Source organism: Pyrus communis, chromosome 1 (assembly GCF_963583255.1).
Source record: "Pyrus communis chromosome 1, drPyrComm1.1, whole genome shotgun sequence".
In the NCBI taxonomy this organism is placed as follows: domain Eukaryota; kingdom Viridiplantae; phylum Streptophyta; class Magnoliopsida; order Rosales; family Rosaceae; genus Pyrus; species Pyrus communis.
Genome location: NC_084803.1, coordinates 11,247,136 through 11,269,437, shown reverse-complemented (window position 1 = coordinate 11,269,437; position 22,302 = coordinate 11,247,136). Strand labels below are relative to the sequence as shown.

The following is a 22,302-nucleotide window of genomic DNA, read 5'->3' as shown; positions in this document are numbered from 1 at the left end:
GCCTGAGATTGCAGTTTCCTGTCGAGTTATTTCTGCGTATGCGTCAAATTACAGAAGAAATTAAACATGAACTTGGCGGATAAATGCTCTTGCGAGACAAATGAAACAATTTATAGCATTATTCAAACATTTGAAAAAATTAGACAGAATAAATAAATCAAAGACTGAAACAGTCGGATTCGTTTCCGCTTGCAAAAACAGCTCCCTTACAAGGCCCTCATGCACAAATCACAAATTACACCAAACTATGAGCTTATTTCGGATTCCTCAGTTGAAAAAATGAAATGAAAAAGCCAAAACATGGTATAAAAACACGCGTCGGTTTAATGCTTGTGCACACAGACAATGAGTACCAATTCGGGCTTTCTTTCGGAAAACAGGAGCATGTAATTTCCTTCTAAGCCATCCGTAACAAAGACAGGCACAACAATAACTGGCCCAACCACCATTTTTCCGAATGGCGATTCCTTCTTCTATTTCCACAAGTTGAGGGTTTGTTTCACTTTTGAGCCTCTTTAACGAAAGTTACATCTCCACTTCCCGCCACCGGTGAAAGTGAAGCCAGTGGAGACAGCAGGCGTTTTTCTTGATCATCATCAACTTCCGCTGACTCACGAGGCGTTGTGATTGATAGGGTTTCAGTACCATCTTCTTCTAGAGAATCTGGACCCAGAAAGGAAGAATGTTAGTGATGTAACAGCTATAGTCACCACGCTGAATACAGACACTAAATAGTCAAGGGAACTCACCTGACTCATGATGGTATTCGGGTATCTGTTTAACAGTGGTCACTTGAAGGCTTTCGGGAAGAAGACAACTGCACAAGGCACCTGAAATTACAACGAAAACATGGACTTTAAGATTTCGAGCAATAAATCATAACCATGTGCGTTTGCACATGTATCCGAGAATTCCCAATCACCATGAGAAGTAAGGGGCAGCACAGAAATAATACACAGAATATGACACAAGAAGATGAAGACACAAATCACAGCATCTAAATCCAAACCCTCACGGATTGGGTCATGGCTAAGTTAAAGCTATCACAAATGATATGATTTTGCAGTTTTAAGAGACATTCATACAGTCCTACCTGAACGAAAAAAACTATTTCATGTGGTAATTACAATCATCTCAAAGATTTACATCACAGACTAAATCAATTCAAAAATCATCTAAGCGTAAATGAGTTCCAGCTAACACATACTACTAATTGCTTCTAGATTATGTCCATAGACCATAATACTTGAAACTCTAAAAAAAAAGGATCAAATACCAATGAAATAGAGGAGTACTAGAATCGTCAGTAGAAAAGTTCTCTTTACCTAGGCGAGCAAGTCGATTCACCCATCCAGGAACCTGTTTTTCTGTCAACCTACGTGCCATGTCATCCGTGAAATGGTTACAATTCTTGGAGATGAGGTGATAGGTATCCCCATGATACTCTGCCGCAACATGCTCAATAAATGTCCTAAATTCAGAGGGAGGCATATTTATACGGCCAAGTTGAACGGAACATCGATAAATGAAACCTGGGCAGCTCCTTGGTTCCACTTCAAAAACTCCACTAACTGGGAAGTCATGGGCTCCAAAACCATACTCTTTGCCATGGACTGTTCATACAACAGACAGATGACATCATTAAACATAATTAATCCTTATCTGCATTTCAAGGAAATGAACGATAATTTACTCATTGGTCAGTGCAATTTCCTGAAAGGACGATTCAAGATTCAGTTTGACTTGTAAAACCACTTTCATAAAAGCTTATAATAAAGTAATATCCAAAGTCAATCAACCAGACTAACACACCGAGAAATTTATCTCTAATACCTACACACCCAGATATGCAGCACATTCCAATTCTTCATAACCAAGTACAACAACAACAACAACAAAGCCTTTTCCCACTAAGTGGGGTCGGCTTCATAACCAAGTACAAAGGAGCAAAAAAGCTGGCCAATTCATATCACATTGTAAAACTTGATCACCATTGCACCATACGAAATGGTATACAACAGCATCGCTCTAGATCCCGGTGTAAACCTTTCAATTCTTCCTACTACACATCTCACTACAATTGGATATGCAAAAGAAGCCAAAGTATTCAATGACATAATAAGAAATAACTTCACTTTAAATATGCAAGCACATTCATACTTTAAAACTGCAAATAAGAATCAAACAAATCTGAAAACCCGACATCTTTCCTTCTCCATGTAAGTATTGAAAGCACCGATCTTATTTTTTCCCTTTTTGAAAAACCAATCTTTAAACTCATAAACAATAAGAATAGATGCATATCATCATAATTAAGCATGCCCAGAAAAGGAAACAAACAAATCCAAAAATTAACCAAACAAAAACCAACAAAGAAAACCAAAATGCAGAGATACCCAGATCACCAAAACACATAAAGAAACGAAAAATCAAACAAAAAAGAATCAACTTTCAGAATTTTCAAAAAAAAAAGAAAAAAAAAGAAAAAAAAAAAAAAAAGAAAAGGATTTGAAAAGGTTTCAAATTTACCTTCAATACCGGAGTGAAAGATTCCGAGACCGAACCAGACGGTGTAATTATTGAGGGGGGTGAGGTCGTAGACATTCAACACCACCTGTGTCTCGTAGCCCTTGCTGCTGTTTTCAATCCCGCCGCCGCGTCGAGAGGTGTTCTCCAACCCCATTTTTACCCCACAATTGTTTTCGAATTTCTATAAAAGGCCCCACAAAGATTTCCAATTTTGCGTTTTTGTTCTTCTTCTCCTCCCCTTCTCAGGCCATCGGAGAGACAGAGAGAGAATGTTGAATGAGAGGCCTTCAGTTCAAAGATCCGTCTTCCGGCCAGACGAGGATAAAAATAGAAAGCTTTGGGACTTCTGATGATTAAATTAAACGAAAAATTAACACAACCAAAAAAGTTTAATTTCAAAAATGGAAAGACCTCATGGGCATGAACCAGGATCCTCGCCAGATCCATTCCGTAGGGATCCTAGGGATCACGTAATCGTGTCCGTTTATCGTATATTGTGTGGTCATAAATCATTTAAATTTTAAATTTTAAATTTTAAATATAAATAGTTCCTAACAAAAATTAGCCGCACGATATACAATAAACGGACACGATTGCGTGATCCATAGGATTCCTAGGGAATGAATCCGGCGAGGATCCTGGTTCCATGGGCATGACAAGCTGAAGAAATTTTTATGTGTGTCGTTTATGCTGTTTCTCATGTTTATATTATTAAAATTTTATAGTGTTTCGGATTACTGAAATGTTTTAAATGTTTTGATCGTTAGATTTTATTTTGACTAAAAATTTAACGGTTAAAATTTTTGAAGTATCTCTTACTTAATAGCATAGAAAATCAAGTTATAATAGTAGTAGATGACATAATTAATTATGATTTGCTCCAAAAAAAAGAAAAATTCAAATGGAACTGGTTGAGCGCTATTACGACTTCATTTAATAGTACATATTGTGGATAATATAAATATTATATTATGTTGAATTGAGAAGTCCATTTACCTTGTTCTATGTCGATCACCTGTATTTTTTTTTTTCTTTTAAAGTGTATTAATAAAAAGTAAATATACATGTTAATTTGAACGATGCTATCTAAACATCCTTTTTATTTTTATATATTCTCTGTTAATTTTTCTTTAAACATCTTTAATTCATTCAAACCGACAATTAAAAATTAAGAAGATATGTGAAAGTAAATTTTACAAAAAATATAACACAATTAAATTTGTTTTTGTAAGTTTATTTAATCATAACATTTTTTTTAATTACCTAATAATAAGTCATGAAAAACATATCAATTTATTTATCTCTTATTTTTACATATAATGAATTTTGTCGTCTAATACATAATTTTCTTTTGACCTTTCTAAAAAAGTCATATTTAAAATTAAAAAAAAACAATAAAAAAGAGTTTTTGCGAACCTTTTTGGTTGTGGATGTTTGAAGGACTATGAATTTAGCAGGAGCGAAAATTTGGAGCGTTTTCTCGCGAGATGTTTTATTTGCTCAAGGGTAGTCACATGGGTAATTGAGCAAGGGGCGGGGCACTTTCGCTGGTCCACGTTGTGGTGCAGCAGCAGTAGGACCGTGACCGTGTGTGACACCATCCTGCACTTCTGCTTTTTTTTATTTTAAAATTTTTTGAATTGCTTACGTAAAGGCACTTCTACCACTCAAAATTTATTATTAAAACCCTCGATTGAATCGAGTTTACCGTCGCATGATATTTTAATTCCGGTTTGATAAGCAAAGTAAATAAGCATTATTATATACAAATTTATTCTTACATGACAATGCATCACTAAATCAAGACGACACAACGATGGTAAACTCATTCTCGGCATAAAGACGTATTCTCATTACATTGGTGGACAAAAATTCCAAATATGCAAGTGTTGCGAAATGAACATATAAATACATTTCTTCATTATCTCTCGGCATCATATTTATCAGCTTGGTTCGTTAACAGAATGTGAAGAAGTTTTTCCGGGCATTCATTCGTTTTTCTATTCGAACTGAAGCACTAAATCACATACATTTTCTTTTATCAGAGAGTTTTCGACAATCAGTAAGCTACCGAAAACTGCAGAATTGGAGCAAACTTAACTTTCAAACCCTTTCGTAAAAAGCAGGATGACAAAAAAGAAACAAATTCACCGGTAGCGCAAACGTATGCAATCACGGCTGGTTGTTGTCCGGTGTTGTCCATCGCCGAAGGCGCGCACTGCGTCTCCTCCTAACACCCGAGTCGCCATCTGAAGACTCGTTATCCTCTTCTAGAGTAGAAGATGCTGCTTCGCCCTCGTAGCTCTCCCCCCAAAGCCTGGTTGCTCTCCTTCTCATACTAACTTGTGCTCTGGTTCTTGTGGTACCAGACCAGCTGCTGCTCCTTGAACTGGACCCGGGTCGAACTACTCTAACTAGAAAGAATATGGTTAGCCAGCCCGCACCGTCATCAACCGGCAAACTACTGCTATCATCACCCCTATCCTCTCCAACTGAAGATTGGATTGAGCTGAACAAGTCGCCAATGTCCCTCTGTCGCTCCAAACTCCTCCAGGTACGCTGTCGCTGTGGATCTGCCTCTGATGGGCACACTAGTGGATGCTCCAGCCTCGCATGCTTCCTGAGATCTGCATAGGTTCCGCTATAATTACATGTCTCACAAGAACAATTTCTTGATTTCGCATTCATGAAACAACGAGCAGACTCAACAATAATCCAATCTGTTATCTCCCCACGGCAGAGGGGGCACACGAGCTTCGGATCAGCCTGATGCTCACAAGATACGGCATTCATGGAGGAGAGCACCTCCTCAATTGTACTATCATTTTGCACATGAGTAATTGTTGATTCAAGAGTTGCAGATGGAGACGACTGAGTATCTGATATCTGAGTTGCTCCTTCTGGTGGGATAGTTGGTGAGGTTTCTGCCGAAAATGACTTGCAGTACTGGTCTAGACAATTTGAATGGCGGTAGCTCGTGTCACACATGTAAGGGCGGCACCCTTGTTCATACGATGAACATATTAGGAGAACTGCATTATGTGGATGCTCCAGGCAAACGGGGCATCTGGCTTCTTCCCATTCTTTCACATTGTCCTCAGTTTCTGAAGGAATTCTGGGTGACGACCACCTTGTATGACTGGAGCTGCATGGATAAGGAGATGCTCTATACCTATCAGGAGTCACAGAACGGCCCCTCCTATCCTTAGGCATTTGAGCTCTCAAAGATGTTTCACGCTCTCCCAAAATGATAGTAGCAGAGCTATTGAAACAAATAAAAGGCCACATTAACATGAGTAATAGAACAACCACCTCATTTACGGATTACAGATGACGTTCAGCTAAAGGCTTAAGCGCATACCAAGAATGGAACAACAACAATTACAAATAAAAAAGATGTCAAAATTCAACAAACAAAATGAAAAAGTCTCAAGTACATTCAAGAAATTAAGCCGACACCACATACGATTAAATGCACGTGAGCAGGAGGGTATGAAAAGATAATACACTATATGCAACTTGTTACATGTTTGTAAATATTACTTTGAGTACTGAAACAACAATCAGAAACAAATAACATAAATGCAAAGGCTGCAAACGAAGATTCAATGCATTGTCATTGAAGAAAAAGAAAACTCACAACACAAAGATGACCACTAAATCAACATACATCTATTTTCAGAACCAGAAATCACAACTAACAAAGGGATACACCTCCCACAACTGCATAACTACGACAATGGGCATTTTTGTCAATTATCTTACAGCATCACCCCGGTACTTCTCCTTTAAATACAAATCATTAGCCTGCTTTTCTCTTTCTTTCCAACAAATTAAGTAGTGTAATAACAAGGATTGAAACTCTGTAAGTTGATTACAGACTTGAAAACGCAGTTGTGAAATCAAACAAATTCATATGGTTGGTTTAGGACAGCTCTTATAGGATTTTTAGAAGTGTTTTATGAAGAAGCACTTAACAGGTGCTTCTCCAAATAGCTCTTCTATGATCCATAAGCACATTTAGTGCTTTTGGCAATTCCAAAAGTGGTCCCAAACATGCTCATGGTTACAATCCAAACCCAGATGGGAGTTTTAGCAATCAGAACCACCCACCAATCATAAACTATCAGCTCAAACATGAATAATGAAGCAACGAAAACAAAAATCCTTAATTTCCTTATCCAAATCAATCAAACAAATCAAAAGCAACACCAATTTCACAGCTTTACCAAAAAATAAGAAACCCCAAAAAGCTAAAATCCCCAATTTTTCGAACTCCACCATTCCTGAGCTGGAAAACCAGCTCAACTCCAAATTTGATCGCTCGAAACACCAAAATCGAACCGAGAAAAACTTGAACCGAAACAAAAATCCGAAAGCATTCAAATCCAGCTACAATCGGAGCTCAAATTAGGTAAAGGATTAGATAAATTACCAGATAGAATTCGGAAGAAAACAAAATTCCCAAGTTGAAGTTCCGATTCAATTGATTTTGACTCGGCGCAGACGTTAGATTCTAGAAGCCTTGCTGGAGCAGCTGATTGCTCAGAGCCTTCTGAGAGAGAAAGGGGGACGAGAGAGAGATGAAGAAGCAGCCTTTCTAGGGTAACTGACTCAGCAGCAGCTACCGAGAAGAAAGGAAAAGGTTAAGGCAGCCGAGAGGGTATATATTGAACTCGTATACCGACATACATACATACACATCATTTGTACGTATATACTAATTGTGATGGTAATCGAGAAAATTTTCGTCGAATATTACTGTCACACAGTCCTATAGTGCTACAACTCATTTAAAATTAAATTATTTTAAGAAATATACTATATTATAAACATCTTCTTTGTTCGTTATAACACACGATAACACATTATTTTGTTTAAAAATATAATAATTTTAACATTATCAATAATAAAATTATGAGACAGTGAATAAAATAAGATTGTAGTTGACGTGGACGATTATGATTCCCTCAATTCTTTAATGTACATTCTGTTAATTTGTATGGTTATAAAAATCGGCGCCGTTTTATTGTATTTGGAGGTGGATGGTGCTTGAAAGACGGTGATGATACGGTCTTCGCTTAGTATTATACTTGGACAGATAATATTTTCAAAAGAAAAGAAAACAATTAAATAAACGTGGCATCTTTTTAGAAGATTATTATTATTAAGGGAAGGGATCCTCTCTGGATCCCTTCTACTGATCAATAAATCTGGATCCTTGAAATTTGATCCAACGGTTAAAGTTATTATAACATTCAATGATGCCCTCTATTTTTAACCATTGAATCAAATTTCAAGAGTTCAAATTTGTTGGTCAAGAGGCTCAGGGACTCCAAATCCCTTTCCTTATTAAAGGCTTAATGATGAGTATAAATAAATTGGACTTGTGGGGCTTAAAAAATGAGTTAATCACAGCCCATTGGCTCCAATCTTTAATCTAATTGAGCAATTAGGGTTAATACATGCCTTCTTATGTTTTGAAGGATGCAGCAATCGTCTGACAATGTGTGGTCCTGTTTGGTAGGTTGGATGAAATTATATCTTAGGAATAAAATTGAATTGACAGAAATGTAAAACATGACTTGTAACTGATGTACAAAGATATGTTTAGATAATCCACTCTATTGTAGATTCATAAATCATCATGCCCAATTCTATCATCTCGTCACATTGTAACACAACGGACAAAAGACTAGACTCAAATCCATTTTAATTAATCACACTCTATTGTGGATTCATAACTAGGGATGGGCAAATACCCATTGATTATGGGTAACCGCAGTTATCCGCCCATTTAAATTTGACGGTTACGGTTATGGATATAACCGTTTACCCGTGAAATTTAAATGAGCGGTCATGGGTATTACCCGCGGTTATAAACGCGTACTCATTTAACCGTTTATTTTAATATATGTAAAACTAAAAATAATTAATAAATAAATAATGTGTTTCTAACTAATATATATATATGCCTCACTTGAGAAAAAAATATATATAATTGATAGAACGGGCTAATGTTTAATATATGTGATTGAATGTGCTAAAGCATTAAAGTGTTTGACAATTTTGTTTTGGAGTCTTTTAGAGCTTTGACCAATTCAAGATAATGATTACCTTCAACATTTAGAAACATGCTATTATCAGATGATGCCTATATATATATATATATATATATTTATTTATTTATTTATTTAATTGGCCTCAAGTTTTCAATAAATATTTGACCCCAAAATTGGAAATTGATTAAATGGCTTGGATCGATGAACATATGTTTCTAAATAAAAATCCAAATATTTATCAAATTAGCTCATTAGCAGACTAATGCGTACTTACATATATATATATATATATATATATATATATATATGTATACAAGAATATTAATTAACCTACAACCATGTATGATTCTTGTAATAGATTGACCGTCAAATAATTAGGAGACATCGCAAATATTCATAAATAATATTGCCGTTAATATAATACATGTTAAATTTACGTATAACGGTATTTAATAGTTAGAAAAGAGAAATTTATGACAAATTTCTTTTTAATTTTCAAGTTGTTAAAAAAATACGTAGACGGATAAAAAAAAAAAAAGTAAACAGGTACACAGTTATGGGTAAATGGGTATGCGGTTATGGGTATGGGTATACCCATTTATGTAAATATCCAAAGGGTAAAACTGTAGTTACCCGCTCGCCATAACTGTTGCTCATCCTTATTCATAACCAATCATATCCAGTCATGTCATCTCCCATTGTTTAAGCCTATATTATTTAGGTAATTAATTGATGTAATTGTGTGTAAGGATACAATTAACGTCAACCAATAGGATTGTGCCTATTGGAACATAATCTTATAGGAGAGAATCTAAATTCGAGTGAAATATTTCACAACTCTTTGTCAATGAAATATTTGCTCGACTAAAAAGAGTGGTGAAATTATTCTTTGGAACTGACACTACATCATCTTAGCAAATTTGTTCGTAATCACATCGTCTTATCTAGAGCGAATTTGTTTCCTTATATGTGGCTGAATTCATATTTCTTCATTGCATTTTAGATTAGTTTAAAGTAGAATATTACGTGTATTAAGAAACACTTCATCATCATTTTTTAATCCAAAAGGTATTGGGAGAAGAATAATTCAAATCGAGTGGATGAATAAATAATTTTAACAACTAGGGACACATGCAACGCTAACAATCTAACACTTGAGAGACAATATAATTGTAGGAGGATTATTGACATATAAAAACTGATTCGGGGCTATCGGCTATGGGTAGGTAGGAAGCCTGACAGGGCCAGCAAGGTTTTGTGCAGTTTCAGCTTGTTTTCTGAGGGCCACAGACAGACAGCAAGGAAAAACTAAGGTCATGGACCTTCAAATGCACATGCTGCCCCTTGCCTAGAACAAATTATGCCACATTCCCAGACACAGTTCACGGGAAATCATTTCCGCACTCCCTCTTAATCCCATTGCATTCTCCTCTTATTTCTAGCCGAATGATTGAATAATTTGACAGCCAATCAAGGGACATAAACATAATATCCTTCTCAAATGGCTTAGTTTCCATATAGTAATCACAGTTTTACATCAAAATTCACATCTAAAGTGGAATATTCATTCATGGGAAAGGAAAATATAAGAGGTTGTTCTATACAGTATATATTCTATAGGGACAATCAAGGTCTTGATGAACAATTTTCAGGACCATCCAGCTACCGAGGACCGAAATTTTCACAAACTTCAGCCTCTGTCTATATACGCTACCTATTGGCCCTATCACATCCCGGTGCTTGCCAAAACGACACCCAGCATGGCCAAACCCTACTGCAGGATTTTCATTAGACGGCGCACATGATAGTGGACGGCAACTTAGCCATGTCTCAGCATGTGCGCTTCCTCCTCCTGATGATCCAGAAATATTTACACGAGTGTGTATGTGAGCTTCAATATTTGTCACTTGATGTTCATGGCAGCTGACATGGCGCGTAGCTCCTTCGCAAATTCTGAGAAAGGTGGCCTAGATTTGGGATCAAATGACCAGCACCTCTCCATTAATGATCTCCACGCTGGATCGCACCAGCTTGGGATTTCAGGTTGGAGACTGCCTTTCATTATACCGGCTGAAACATCATAATAAAATGCTTTAAGCAAGTTCTGATCACCCATAAGAAAGCAATTCAGTTGTCAAACTTCTATTTTTTGCAAAGATTAACTTAATGAATACCTACTATTTCCTCCGAGCGCAGGTCTCCATATGGTTCCTCCCCAGTCAAGAGTTCCCACATCACAATGCCAAATGAGTAGACATCAACCTGCGAAGTCATTTAAAAACAGTAATGTAAGCGACAAAAAGATGTGAAAACTAGAAACATTTGATCATTTAATAATGCTCTTAACCTTTTCTGTCACCAAGTTGTTCTTGCCGCTCAAAAGTTCAGGAGCCATCCATGGTACGGTACCTCGTACTCCACCAGAAACAAGTGTCCTCTGCTTGATCTTTGATAAGCCCAGATCACCATTCTGAATGCATTAAGTTGAAATTTCAAATTAAAAAGTGGAAAAAAAATATTCATAACAAGAATAAAGGTAGAAGAAATTCTAATAAAAACCACAGGATTTTTTTCCCAGGTTGCATACCTTGCACACTGGACGCTGAGGGTCCCTCATATTCAAAAGAAAGTTATGCGATTTCAGATCAAAATGGACAATGTTCTTCTCATGAAGATACTGCAAACCAAAAGCTGCATCCATTGCTATAATCAGCCTCTTTCGACGATCAATAGTCCTGTCAATCAGAAATGCAAAGTTCAGAAAATGATTCTCCTGCATTACAACCTATCCATCACAGGGTCTACGAGTTAATACTGAAGATAGGGAAACAGTCACAGCACTCCAACTTTCAAATCCTTGTATTACCCTGTAAAACTATCTTACCGATCTTTCTTTCGCAAAACTTGTTTCAAGGAGCCATTCACCATGTACTCTGTCAACGTTGCCAAATCCGTCACTGGTCCATCTGACACTACACCATAGAATGCTACAATATTTGGGTGGTGAAGCTGACCTAGTATGTCAGCTTCCTTCCAAAAATCAGCATGCTGAAGAGAAGTAAACACAAAGAGTTAACAGATAGCATGTAGGTATAGCTGCACCAACTATAGTTCAGATAACAAGCCAGAGATGTCCTCTCTCCTCACTTTCTTTCTTTCTACTCCACACAAGCATAAAAACCAGATAACTCTTTATTCGTGAAAAGTGATTTACATAATATTTATGCCGAACAGTGGGAATGAAAAAATTACCAATCGCTCTTGCTTCACTGTGTCTTCAGTAAAGCAACTTGGCTTAATCTTCTTTATAGCAACATCAGACCCCTTCCATTTTCCATAGTAAACAGTTCCATATGTTCCTGAACCGAGTTCTTTCATGAACTCAAGGTCAGAATATTTTATAGTCTGCATAACAAGGTGAAAACAAACATTCAAACCTACATCCATTCACTCTTCGCATGCTTATAAAGCAGAAAATGCAACGTTAAAAAGCTACCTGAAGCTCTTGAGTGGCTAGATGAGAATAAAACGCAGCAAGGTCACTGGAGGTTCCACCAATAACTTTATTGTTGGCCTAAGAAAACAGAATCATAAATCGAAGCTGAGTAAAGTATACTTTAAATGGTAAAGCTACTAGAAACCTATAATAAATGTGTGTGTTTTTTTCCCTTCTCATTTCTTATATTGTGGGAGTAATAAAAGGAGATAAAAGTTTTCAAGTAACTACCTTTTCATCAAAGGTTATAATAGATGAAGGATCCTGTCGAAGCTCCTCATCATGCACATTACCTTTCTCTGTCTTAGCTGAATTCTGGGAGGTAGGGTTATGTGCAACTCTGTTCGATTTATCAACACAATGAACTGGGGTTAATTGTCCTTCATCCATGAGATCTATAGGCTTTGATTGATGTTTTAGCAAGACATCAGAACACACAACACTGCTGGCATGAGAAGAGAGTTGCAGAGCTTCCACTTCTTTGGATGATGACAGTGAAAGGTTATGCAAAGAAACACTCAATGAAGCTGGGCCTCTGCTACATGAGACCTGTATGTCATTAATGCCGTTTTTGAAATTGTGTAAAGCGTCGATGACTGCTTCCCCAGTAGCCAATTTGTTATCACCATCCAATCTAATTTCAATACTACATCCCACATCATTTGGAAAGTCAGAGGTGTTAGCAACCTCATGAGAGTCCAACAGGCGCATCTCCTTCTGAAACTCACAATTTCCGGACATTCCATGAAAATTTTCATGTGAAGTTTGATATGGACCATCACACTTCCCAAAATCAGAACCAGTTAAGAGATCTTCCAGAATGTCCATTGTCTTCACAGATGAAGATGAACTCTCAATGGCATTAGAACTCATGAGAGATTGTTTTCCCACGCCAGTAAATGCACCACAAAAACCTGAATAGGATTTGCTCGGATTATAATTCCTTTGCTGTGAAACTGCAGGGCCACTCCGTTTACTACGTTTCTCATTACCATATAGCACATCGATCAAGTAGTTGTCTTTCGTTGAACAAGAATCCGTCATCCTCACCCTTTCTTTCACTGCATGCTCAGGAAAACCAGAACATTGCCTCCATATACTCGGATGATATACTCTCAGAGACTGCCCTTGCTTTGCAATGTTCAAATTCGGCCTAAGTCCGGGGTAGCATTTCCAAGCTGAAATCCCCTGCTTCATTCGTCGGATCCGCATCTCAGTCATGTTGCTCCTATGATGATTCCGAACATGGTACTGACAACACCGCTGATTTCTAGCATCATTCACACCAAATCTATGGTTACGAATCCCGCTCCTTAAGCCTCCCCACACCATATCACCACTATAAGAAGACTTCACAGGATACGCAGTAGTTCCAGCCAAAGAATCAGCACCAGAATTACAGCTCAATCCGTTCTTCACCAAATCACAATTGGCCTCCAAAGGCATAACGTTTTCTCTGTTCACATAACTAATCCCAGCCATTGCATTGTTTCCAAAATCCTGCTTAACATCACTACAACAACCATTACAACCCGGTAATGGTTTCGCAGGCAGAGCAGTTGCTACCTCCTGACTCGACCTCCCAACCCCATTACACAAAATCCGACCCGACCATGCCGGACAGCACTGCCCAAAACTCTTACCTTCCACCCTCAAACTCCCTACATTATCACAACAATTACTCCCTAATCTGTCATCCAACAAGTCTCTGCCCTGATCACAAGATTCACACTTTTGGGATTCACCCAAAAACCCTATTTCCACATCGTTCTCACTAGTACCAAAACGACGGCGAAAAGCCGATTGCTTTGCAAGCAATTGCTGTTTCAGCACCATTTTTCTCAGCGATTCATCGCCGGACCGTACGCCTCCAAAGTTCTTCACCGCCGCCTTCTTCTCCACCAGAGCTCCGCCGCTCAAATGGCGGCGGTGGGTCCCTACATGTTCGCTCTCTGACTCAAACCCATCACTAAAGTTCACACCTTTCACGCAATTCACATAACCATTGACATTATCACTGCCATTTCTACAACAAACAAAAACCCAGAGCCTTGGGGACTTACCGTACAGCTCGAGCTTGTCGTACTCTTCGATCATGCACCGAACGTCGTCATCTGACGCGATGAGGGCGAGAGGGGCGGCGGAATCGGAGCCGGAGCCGGAACACGGGAGCTGGAACTTGAGAGTGAATGTGGAGTTAATGCTGGGGCAAAGATCCAAAATATTTGATCGGAGCTTCGAGAACCCGATGTTACGGTCCACGGACACAATTCTGGCCTCGCCGCCGACGTAGCGTAGCTTCCCGGTCGGCGGGCGGGGGCGGAATGCGCCGTTGAAGCAGCAGACGAGCTTCAGCTTCTTGGGCTGCTGGCAAGTGGGCCTTCTGCGACGGGAGAGAGGTGGCTCATTCATGGTTGTCATAGAGAGAGAGAGAGAGAGAGAGAGAGAGAGAGAGTGGTCGTTTGGGAGCGTTGAGAAACAGTGTGCGTGATGAGAGTGTTTATACTATATGGGAGTGTAGCGGGAGGATGTCAACTCTTTGCCCCAACAGTTTCTCAAAATTTCCAGGTTGCCACTCTGTTTCCAAATGAATTTTTGTTGCTATTTATTCGTTTCCTGTTTCGATGTACATATCATTTTAGTTCTGTTTTTTTTTTTTTTTTTTTTCAAATGTGATCAACATAGTTAGTTCGTAAATAAAACCTAATTAATTAATAAAAAAACAAACCTAGATTTTTTTAGGAAACTGTTATTGGTACTTTAAAAATTTTATTCTACACTCTACACAAATGTATTTTTTTTTTCTAAATATAAAAAGTTTGAAGTGCCAATAGCAATTTTTTTTTTTTTTTTAATAAAATTGTATTTTGATAGTTAAAGAAATTGTGTGGAAATTAAGTGACTTCTCTCACATTTTTTTTCTCTTTTCTTTCGCTCTTTTTGATTGATGAAAATTGAAAGGTAATATTATATAACTTGTAAATGGCTGGAAATAAATAATAATTACTTGTATAAATTTAAGAAGAACTAGGAAGATAAGGGTACCTTTTTTAGGTTAAAATCTACCTAATATGATTCTTGTGAAATAAGAATGTTCCAATCATAAAACAATAATGTTATTCTTACCATATTTTTATAGCACATTCATATACCATCTCCTTATGTGGCATATGATGTAGACAACCACATTATTTAAATTAATCAGAATTTAAATTAAATTAAAAATCATTTAATAAACCAATAATTTAAAAAATGCTGGAATTAAATGGTGATTGTGGCATACGAGGAGTTTTCTCCTTCCTTCCCCGTTCAATCCTGCTTCTTCTCCCGTTTCTTCTTCCTCGCCACTTCTTTCACACTGTTTTTTTCACCCTAGTTTTTTTCACGTTAGTGTGAACTACCATAATCTCAACTAATTCTCATACGGCAAAGATTCATCGACGTCGACAATCACAATCAGATGTCAGTGCAATTTTCACCAATTCGCTACAAATCTAATCCCAATAGACATGGGATTTCTTCTTAGCCCTCAAAGTGTCGAGCTTTTTGTCTAACAATACGTGTTTAATACTAATCACGTATTGTGTAATTCATTTAACAAAAAGATGGTTTTGTCGTGTATATTTAATTTACTTCCGTGTATATTTAAGTTTGAGTTTAATACATATTTGGTTGTCATTTTGTAGTTAAAATTTCGTTGTTTATATTTTGTAGGTGCATGTGTTGCTATTTTGCTTTGATTGATTGTGAAGGATAGAAAGTATATATGCAGGTTGAGATGAATCATGTAAACACGTAGAAATACGAAGTTATGTTCTTGAATGTAATAGTTTGAGAGTCAAGTTTTCTTTTTCGCTTGACATGTTTCTTTTAAAGAGCAAAATTTATATGTTTATCTTAGTTATAGAAAATTCAAGAAAGATTGAATACACACACACACACACACACACACACACACACACACTATGAACGCATATTTCATTAAATACGCAATCATCAGTTTTTCGTTGAAAAAAAATAAAATAAAATGCATCACTTTCTTGTCATAAATTGAACGTATTAATAAGTTAAACTCATAATTCGAGTTGTTTCATGCCATAAATCAACTCGAACGCCTATGAATAATCAAAAAAAGAAAAAACCAAACCCAATATAGTATGGTATCCTGTGGGATCCTTAACCGTCCAAATTTATATGAGAAACAAACAAATCAACCAAAGATGCTTCACAATTGAATGAGTCCATTTTTGAACCAAGAGGTGGTTACGGTTGATTAGAGGAGCTAACAATTTTAATTGACGAGTGGCATTTTTGTTAATAAGAAGCCATGAAAGGGCATTATTCCATTGATCGGAGGGATTCTCGTAGGATGATGACTTTCCATTTGGCCTGTTGGCGGTTATATTCCAACGAGATAACCTCCTCTTTTCTTTGTCTTCTAGTCCAAGTAGGAAAACCTTCGGAAGATATAATTTAATTCAATTTAATGAATCTGTGCTACATTGCGCCGAGTGCACACGTTTGGTAATTATTGGAACATCAATACTTTTTATAGTCTCAAGGAATTTGCATAGACGAATAAAAAGTAGGAAAATAAATATCATAAGGAATTTGCATAGACGAATAATTTTAAAGGGATTATATTCACACTCTTCTTTCATATTTTTTTAATTTTTTAATATTTTCTACACACCATTAATATTTGATAAAAAAATATTAAAAAATTAAAAAAATGTGGAAAAAGTAATTTAAGATGTGTGAATATAATCTTCTTAATTTTAATAGAGATTATTTGGTTTCTAACGTAAACGTCGTAGCTTTTCAATATTGAATATATATATATATACGAGAGTTATACTTATTGTTAGTTTAAAATAGTTTTTCACGACAATCTTAAAAACTTGATTAATAATTTTAAAATACGTAAAAATGAAGCTTGAGAAGTAAGGAAGAGGCATAAAATCATGAACAAACGGGTTGTGCTTTATGAAAAACAAAAAGAAGCATATACATTTTGCAACCCAGTTCATTTTCTTCGAATCATAATCCTAATCCTAATCGTATTTTTTATTTATTTAGATTCTCAAACGTGGAAGATTGAATATCGACACCGGCGCAAGTTAGCATCTGAGCCGAGGTGTACGTGGGCCACTGATGATTCATTCCGATGACAAGGAGGGAACTAAGGAGAGACTGCCACGTCGAGGAGGGTGCTGGTAGGTGGAAAGAGATCTTCTTCGCCTCTCTTCGTTAAAAGTTCGAGGATTAAATGATCCGGATTCTTGAAATTTAATTTAACGATAAAAAATTATTATAACTTTCAGATCCGAATTTTAAGTATCGTTGGATCAAATTTTAAAAGTTAAAAGCTGGGTTTTTGGTCTGTTTACCCGTTTGGATTCGGCGGCGAACCGGAGGGCTCCGATTGTGGCAGTGGAAGCCAGGTTGAGCGTGAAGAATCCGCCGAGGAGTACGGCGGCGGCTGTGCCAAGGGTGCGGAGTTGCTTCGGAAACATGGGTGGTGGAGTTTCACTCGGGCGATTTGTCGAACAGTTGAAGGGCGTGGAGTCAACTCTGTGAGGCTTAAGGCTAAGGCTCCAGGTGAAATGAGCCGCACCAGAAGGATTTTGTTTTGGTATGGAATGATTCTAACACCGACCCGGCCCACGGAGGGAAGTCCATTGAATTGTTAATGGTGATGGGGACCTCATTACCCTCTTTTGTTTGGATTTCCATTATTATTATTGAGCTAATTACAAATAAACTCCAAGTTTGAGCCCTTTTAAAGAGTATTAAAAAGGCCAAGTTCTTTTATTTTTTTAACGTTACTAACCAAAAGTATTAAATTATTAACAATTTAAACTACTTTTGGATAATTATCTCGATCTTTGTAAGTCATATAAAAAATCAGATACAAAAGTAACTTGAATTATTAAAATATTAACGCTTTATTAGTAGTGGCAGAAAAGTTAAAAAGTTGTGCTTCTTTGAAAGTGATCGGAAAAAAATGTAGTTTGGAATTAGCTCGTTCTTTTTAGTATTTCACATTACTTGTTATATCCATCTATTGGAAAACTTTTATTAAATCCCAAAATTCCCCCTCTTAGACTAATGACGTAAGAGGCTTTCGAGTAAAATCTCGAACATACGCCTTTCAACAAAATAAAATTTAGGTGACACTAAACGCCTTGATCATACGTCATAATGTGAAGATTGTTTGGTATGTGCTATCCATTAATCTCTTATACTTAGATCTATGTTAGGTAGGGACAAAGTATAAACAAGATGCAACCTTGAAACATTTGACTTGTTTTAGAACAAATAATAACGATGATATCAATGCTTAAGATTCATGTTCATAACCTTGGGCAACAAGCATTGAACACTTTCTTGGATTTTGGTTAGGATTAAGGGTCAAAAACACAAAGTTAAATTGCTTGGGCTGTAATCCTGTCATGTCTCCAAGTCCCCAAACATAAGTTTCCAGCATAATTTCACTTCCCAGAAGCCGTACTCCAAAGAATTGCTACCACTCTACCATTTGACTCTCTCTCTCTCTCTCTCTCACATCAGGAAATGTTACCACCTTGTATAAAAACCCTCGTCACAACATAGTCTCTCATCATACAGTTGTTGTCTCTCTTTAATTTGTATAACATGAAAATATGGAGACCATTTCATGTTGTGTTCTGTACTTTCGCCTGCTTCTTTGTGTGTTTATCTCGTGCATCATCAGACACCCTCAGGCATAGACAATACTTGTACAGCAATCAAACCCTGGTTTCTGCCGGCGGAGTGTTTGAGCTAGACTTTTTCAGCTCCCCCTCTGCGCCGAACAGGTACTTGGGAATCTGGTTCAAGAATGAACAGAAACAGCCCCCTTATGGATTCCGATGGAATGGTGGGTTCCTCGGGAGTACTTCTCACCATCCGGAATGATGGGAACATGGTGATCATTGACAGAAGAAACATTTCATATATTGTGAATTACAAAGCACTTGCGTCAGGGAATAACACAACTGCAACGCTTCTTGACTCGGGAAATCTTGTTCTGGTGGAAGGAGGAGACACGTTTTGGCAGAGTTTCAATTACCCGACAGATACTTTTCTTCCTGGAATGAAGTTGGGGTTGTTCAACATAAACACCGGGCAGTTGAGGAAACAGTTTCTTGTGTCCTGGTCAAGCACTTCTGTCCCTGCTCATGGTACTTATGCTCTAGGCATTGATCCAGTGAACAACACTTAGTTCAACGTCTGGCGCAGTGATGCAGTTTACCAACAGATTGGACTTTTGGGATGGCCATGAGTTTAATTTCTTCTACAAAAGCACGTCAGATAATCTCAACGTGAGTTCTAGTTGGCAAACTAATGAGATTTATGTTACTTTTAGCAATAAAAATAGTAGCATGCCTTCATGGTTCGTGTTATCCTCGGATGGGCTGATTTATGAGTTCATGATGATAGGAAATGAGATTAAGAATGTGGATTATTCACGTTGTGATGACACAATGGCAATCAGTTCTACTCATTGTTTGGTGAGGCAATCATCAGCGTGCTCAAAAAGAGAGAGTTTCTCAAATGTCAAAGGAATGCTGCCGAGTTATTTGTTTCCAAGTTGGCCAATTCGGATAGATCCTTATGACTGCGAGATCTTATGCAGGAACAATTGCTCATGTGTTGCATATACATATGATTCTTTGCCAGATGATGGAACTATATGTCAACTTTATTATGGAAATAAAATTGATCTTCAAAAACTGGTCGGGACAGGTAACAGCACCATTTATGTGCGTGGTAACGCCTCTAAATCTGGTAAGCTTTTACAATTACTCAACATTTGATAATTAGAAGAAGAATCAAGAGCGGAACTGTGTATCCTTTATTATTCAAATGCCTTCTAAAGTTTTTTAGATGGTAAGATTTGAACAGCCTCCCGTTCTCTCCCTAAAATTTGGTAGAGAATATTTTCATTTTCTTTCCTCAGATGGGAAGCTGTTGACTTTCATATTTATGGTGATTCCCTTGGTGTTCTTCATGTTGACCTTATTGCTATGGATAAAGTGCAACTCTTTAGGTATGTTAACTGCACTATCGATTGCCCAACACAGTAAATTTTGCCAAATTAATATGTTGAGTAGACTGACTTCTTTGTACCAACAACAGGAATTTATGGATTCCGTAATGGCACGAGAGATAGTATGAGGCTATTATTGTCGCAGTTGAGCTCCGATGATAATGCTAGCTGTCCAAATCTTACAGAACTTGGAAGGCAGAAGGATCATGAGTTGCCACTGCTTAGCTATTCATTCATAGTGACATCCACTAATAATTTCTCTCTTCCAAATAAGCTCGGGCAAGGTCGTTTCGGGCCTGTTTATAAGGTTTGTGTTGCAATTGCGCTGCTTTTTTAACAATAAGGCATATGGTGTGACGGGTTTTGTCGATTTCTCTTTTGTTAAGTTATATTTAATTGGAAGTTTATATGAAAGAAAACCTTTATCTGCTGTTTGTTGCAGGGCAAATTACTACAACATGACATTGCAGTCCTGGACAAGGACCCGTGGAGTTCAAGAACGAGGTGCAGTTAATCTCTAAGCTCCAGCACAGAAACCTTGTGAAGCTTTTGGGTTTTTGCATTCACCGAGAAGAAAAGATACTAACATACGAGTACGTGCCCAATAAAAGCTTGGATTCCTTCATTTTCGATCTGTAAATTCACCTATGCCCCTTCCCTATTCTGCTATTGGTTCTCTCTTGCTGTGGAATTGCAATTCTTGCAGATAAAACAAAGACAAGGTTATTGAATTGGGGACAGCGCATACACATAATCGAAGGGATTGCTCAAGGGCTTCTTTATCTTCACAAGTACTCTAGATTAAGAACTAGAAAATGTGCCCGCGCGTTGCTGCGGGACTTGAATGCATCACTTTGAACTACACGAATAAGATACATTTTACCTAAATGAAGAGAAGGATAGATGAGTGAATGCGGCAGTTGATACGTACTTATTACATCAATTACTATGACTAAATGACATGTCAATTCCATCATTATGCAATAAAAAAACGTAGGGCTAACGAATATGACCAATCATTCTAACATTCTTCCTAGCTTATCCAACCTAGATGATAGAAATGGCTAATTTCGTTGACCAATTAACCGGATTAGCTAACACTTCCTAAAGAGATATTCTTCATGCTTCACATCTCTTAACTGGAGCTGTAATAGAATTCTAGCATAGTATCCCCAATGCTATTGAATTGGATGACGAAAATGCTGAATTTCTAAATAGCTCATCATATACTTGTGATTTGTGAATGAAGATTTTGTATTCATGAATAACGATCAAATGCTTGACAATTATCGTGCTAAGTAATTATCAATCACATATTTAAAATCCAGGCACAAAAGCTTTAGAAAGATAAATAAAAAAACCCATATAACTAAATAGGCTTTGAATATGCTATCAAGGCACATAATTATATACCTAAAAATGGCAACAAACCAGCTTCTTCCTCACACGTAAGCGGCAGGAAGAACGCAAAATTTTATGAGTCAGATCATTCTCTGAACCTGCTAGGACATGTAAGTGGCAACTTGCCTTGGTTCTGACTCAAAATTCTTGTAAGTTATACCGCTGTTCGGTATTATCTAGGTTTAAAATGTGAAAATTATTGCAGGCTTGGAATTTATGGAAATCTGGGCGAGCAGCAGAGTTGATGGATTCAACACTGGCTGATTCAACTTCAATGGAAAGCCTTGTACACTGCATTCAGGTGGGTCTGTTATGTGTCCAAGACAATGCAGAAGATAGGCCAACCATGTCGGATGTTGTTTCAATGTTGAACAATGAAGGGGCAACTTTACCTACCCCTAAGCAGCCTACATATTCGAATTTAACGACAGAGGTTGATAAACCAATAAATCAATTGCCTTCTGTAAATCTATTAACATTTTCTGAAGTAGAAGCACGATAACAGCTTCGAAAGAGAAGGGTAAATCGTTGCTTGTAAACCAAGTATATATGCAGCTGTACAGTTACATGTTCTTGTTCCAACTGTCAATATGAAGCCACCTGAGGTGGTCATTTTCTACTTTTTACTTTCTTCTGGGTTTTATCCTCTACCAAAATGTACTTATTTGTTTTTTCTTTTCTCCATACACATATAAAGAGAGTAAGCCACAATTTTTCAATAAATTTAGCAGCACCCATTG

The 22,302-nt window shown here is 37.3% G+C and overlaps 4 protein-coding genes across 4 annotated transcripts; 1 reads left to right on the top strand and 3 right to left on the bottom strand.

Annotated features, from left to right (window-relative positions):
- Window positions 1-129: 129 nt before the first annotated feature.
- Window positions 130-2,940, bottom strand: LOC137743148 (deSI-like protein At4g17486). Its single transcript, XM_068483048.1, has 4 exons — window positions 2,530-2,940; window positions 1,326-1,613; window positions 750-830; window positions 130-663 (listed from the first exon to the last, which is right to left on the bottom strand). The coding sequence occupies exons 1-4, from the start codon at window positions 2,681-2,683 to the stop codon at window positions 500-502; spliced, it is 687 nt and encodes a 228-aa protein (XP_068339149.1). The 5' UTR covers window positions 2,684-2,940; the 3' UTR covers window positions 130-499.
- A 1,492-nt stretch (window positions 2,941-4,432) lies between these two features.
- Window positions 4,433-7,151, bottom strand: LOC137740954 (uncharacterized). Its single transcript, XM_068480762.1, has 2 exons — window positions 6,965-7,151; window positions 4,433-5,791 (listed from the first exon to the last, which is right to left on the bottom strand). The coding sequence occupies exon 2, from the start codon at window positions 5,740-5,742 to the stop codon at window positions 4,702-4,704; it is 1,041 nt and encodes a 346-aa protein (XP_068336863.1). The 5' UTR covers window positions 5,743-5,791; window positions 6,965-7,151; the 3' UTR covers window positions 4,433-4,701.
- Window positions 7,152-10,167: 3,016 nt separating this feature from the next.
- Window positions 10,168-14,522, bottom strand: LOC137717896 (uncharacterized). The gene is made up of 8 exons (XM_068457402.1): window positions 12,319-14,522; window positions 12,088-12,165; window positions 11,844-11,996; window positions 11,476-11,639; window positions 11,179-11,326; window positions 10,939-11,061; window positions 10,766-10,853; window positions 10,168-10,661 (listed from the first exon to the last, which is right to left on the bottom strand). Exons 1-8 carry the CDS (start codon window positions 14,506-14,508, stop codon window positions 10,495-10,497), a joined length of 3,111 nt encoding a protein of 1,036 aa, XP_068313503.1. The 5' UTR covers window positions 14,509-14,522; the 3' UTR covers window positions 10,168-10,494.
- Window positions 14,523-19,352: 4,830 nt separating this feature from the next.
- On the top strand, window positions 19,353-22,064 carry LOC137743489 (G-type lectin S-receptor-like serine/threonine-protein kinase At1g11410). The gene is made up of 3 exons (XM_068483416.1): window positions 19,353-19,899; window positions 20,251-20,468; window positions 21,768-22,064. The coding sequence occupies exons 1-3, from the start codon at window positions 19,353-19,355 to the stop codon at window positions 22,062-22,064; spliced, it is 1,062 nt and encodes a 353-aa protein (XP_068339517.1).
- Window positions 22,065-22,302: the final 238 nt, after the last annotated feature.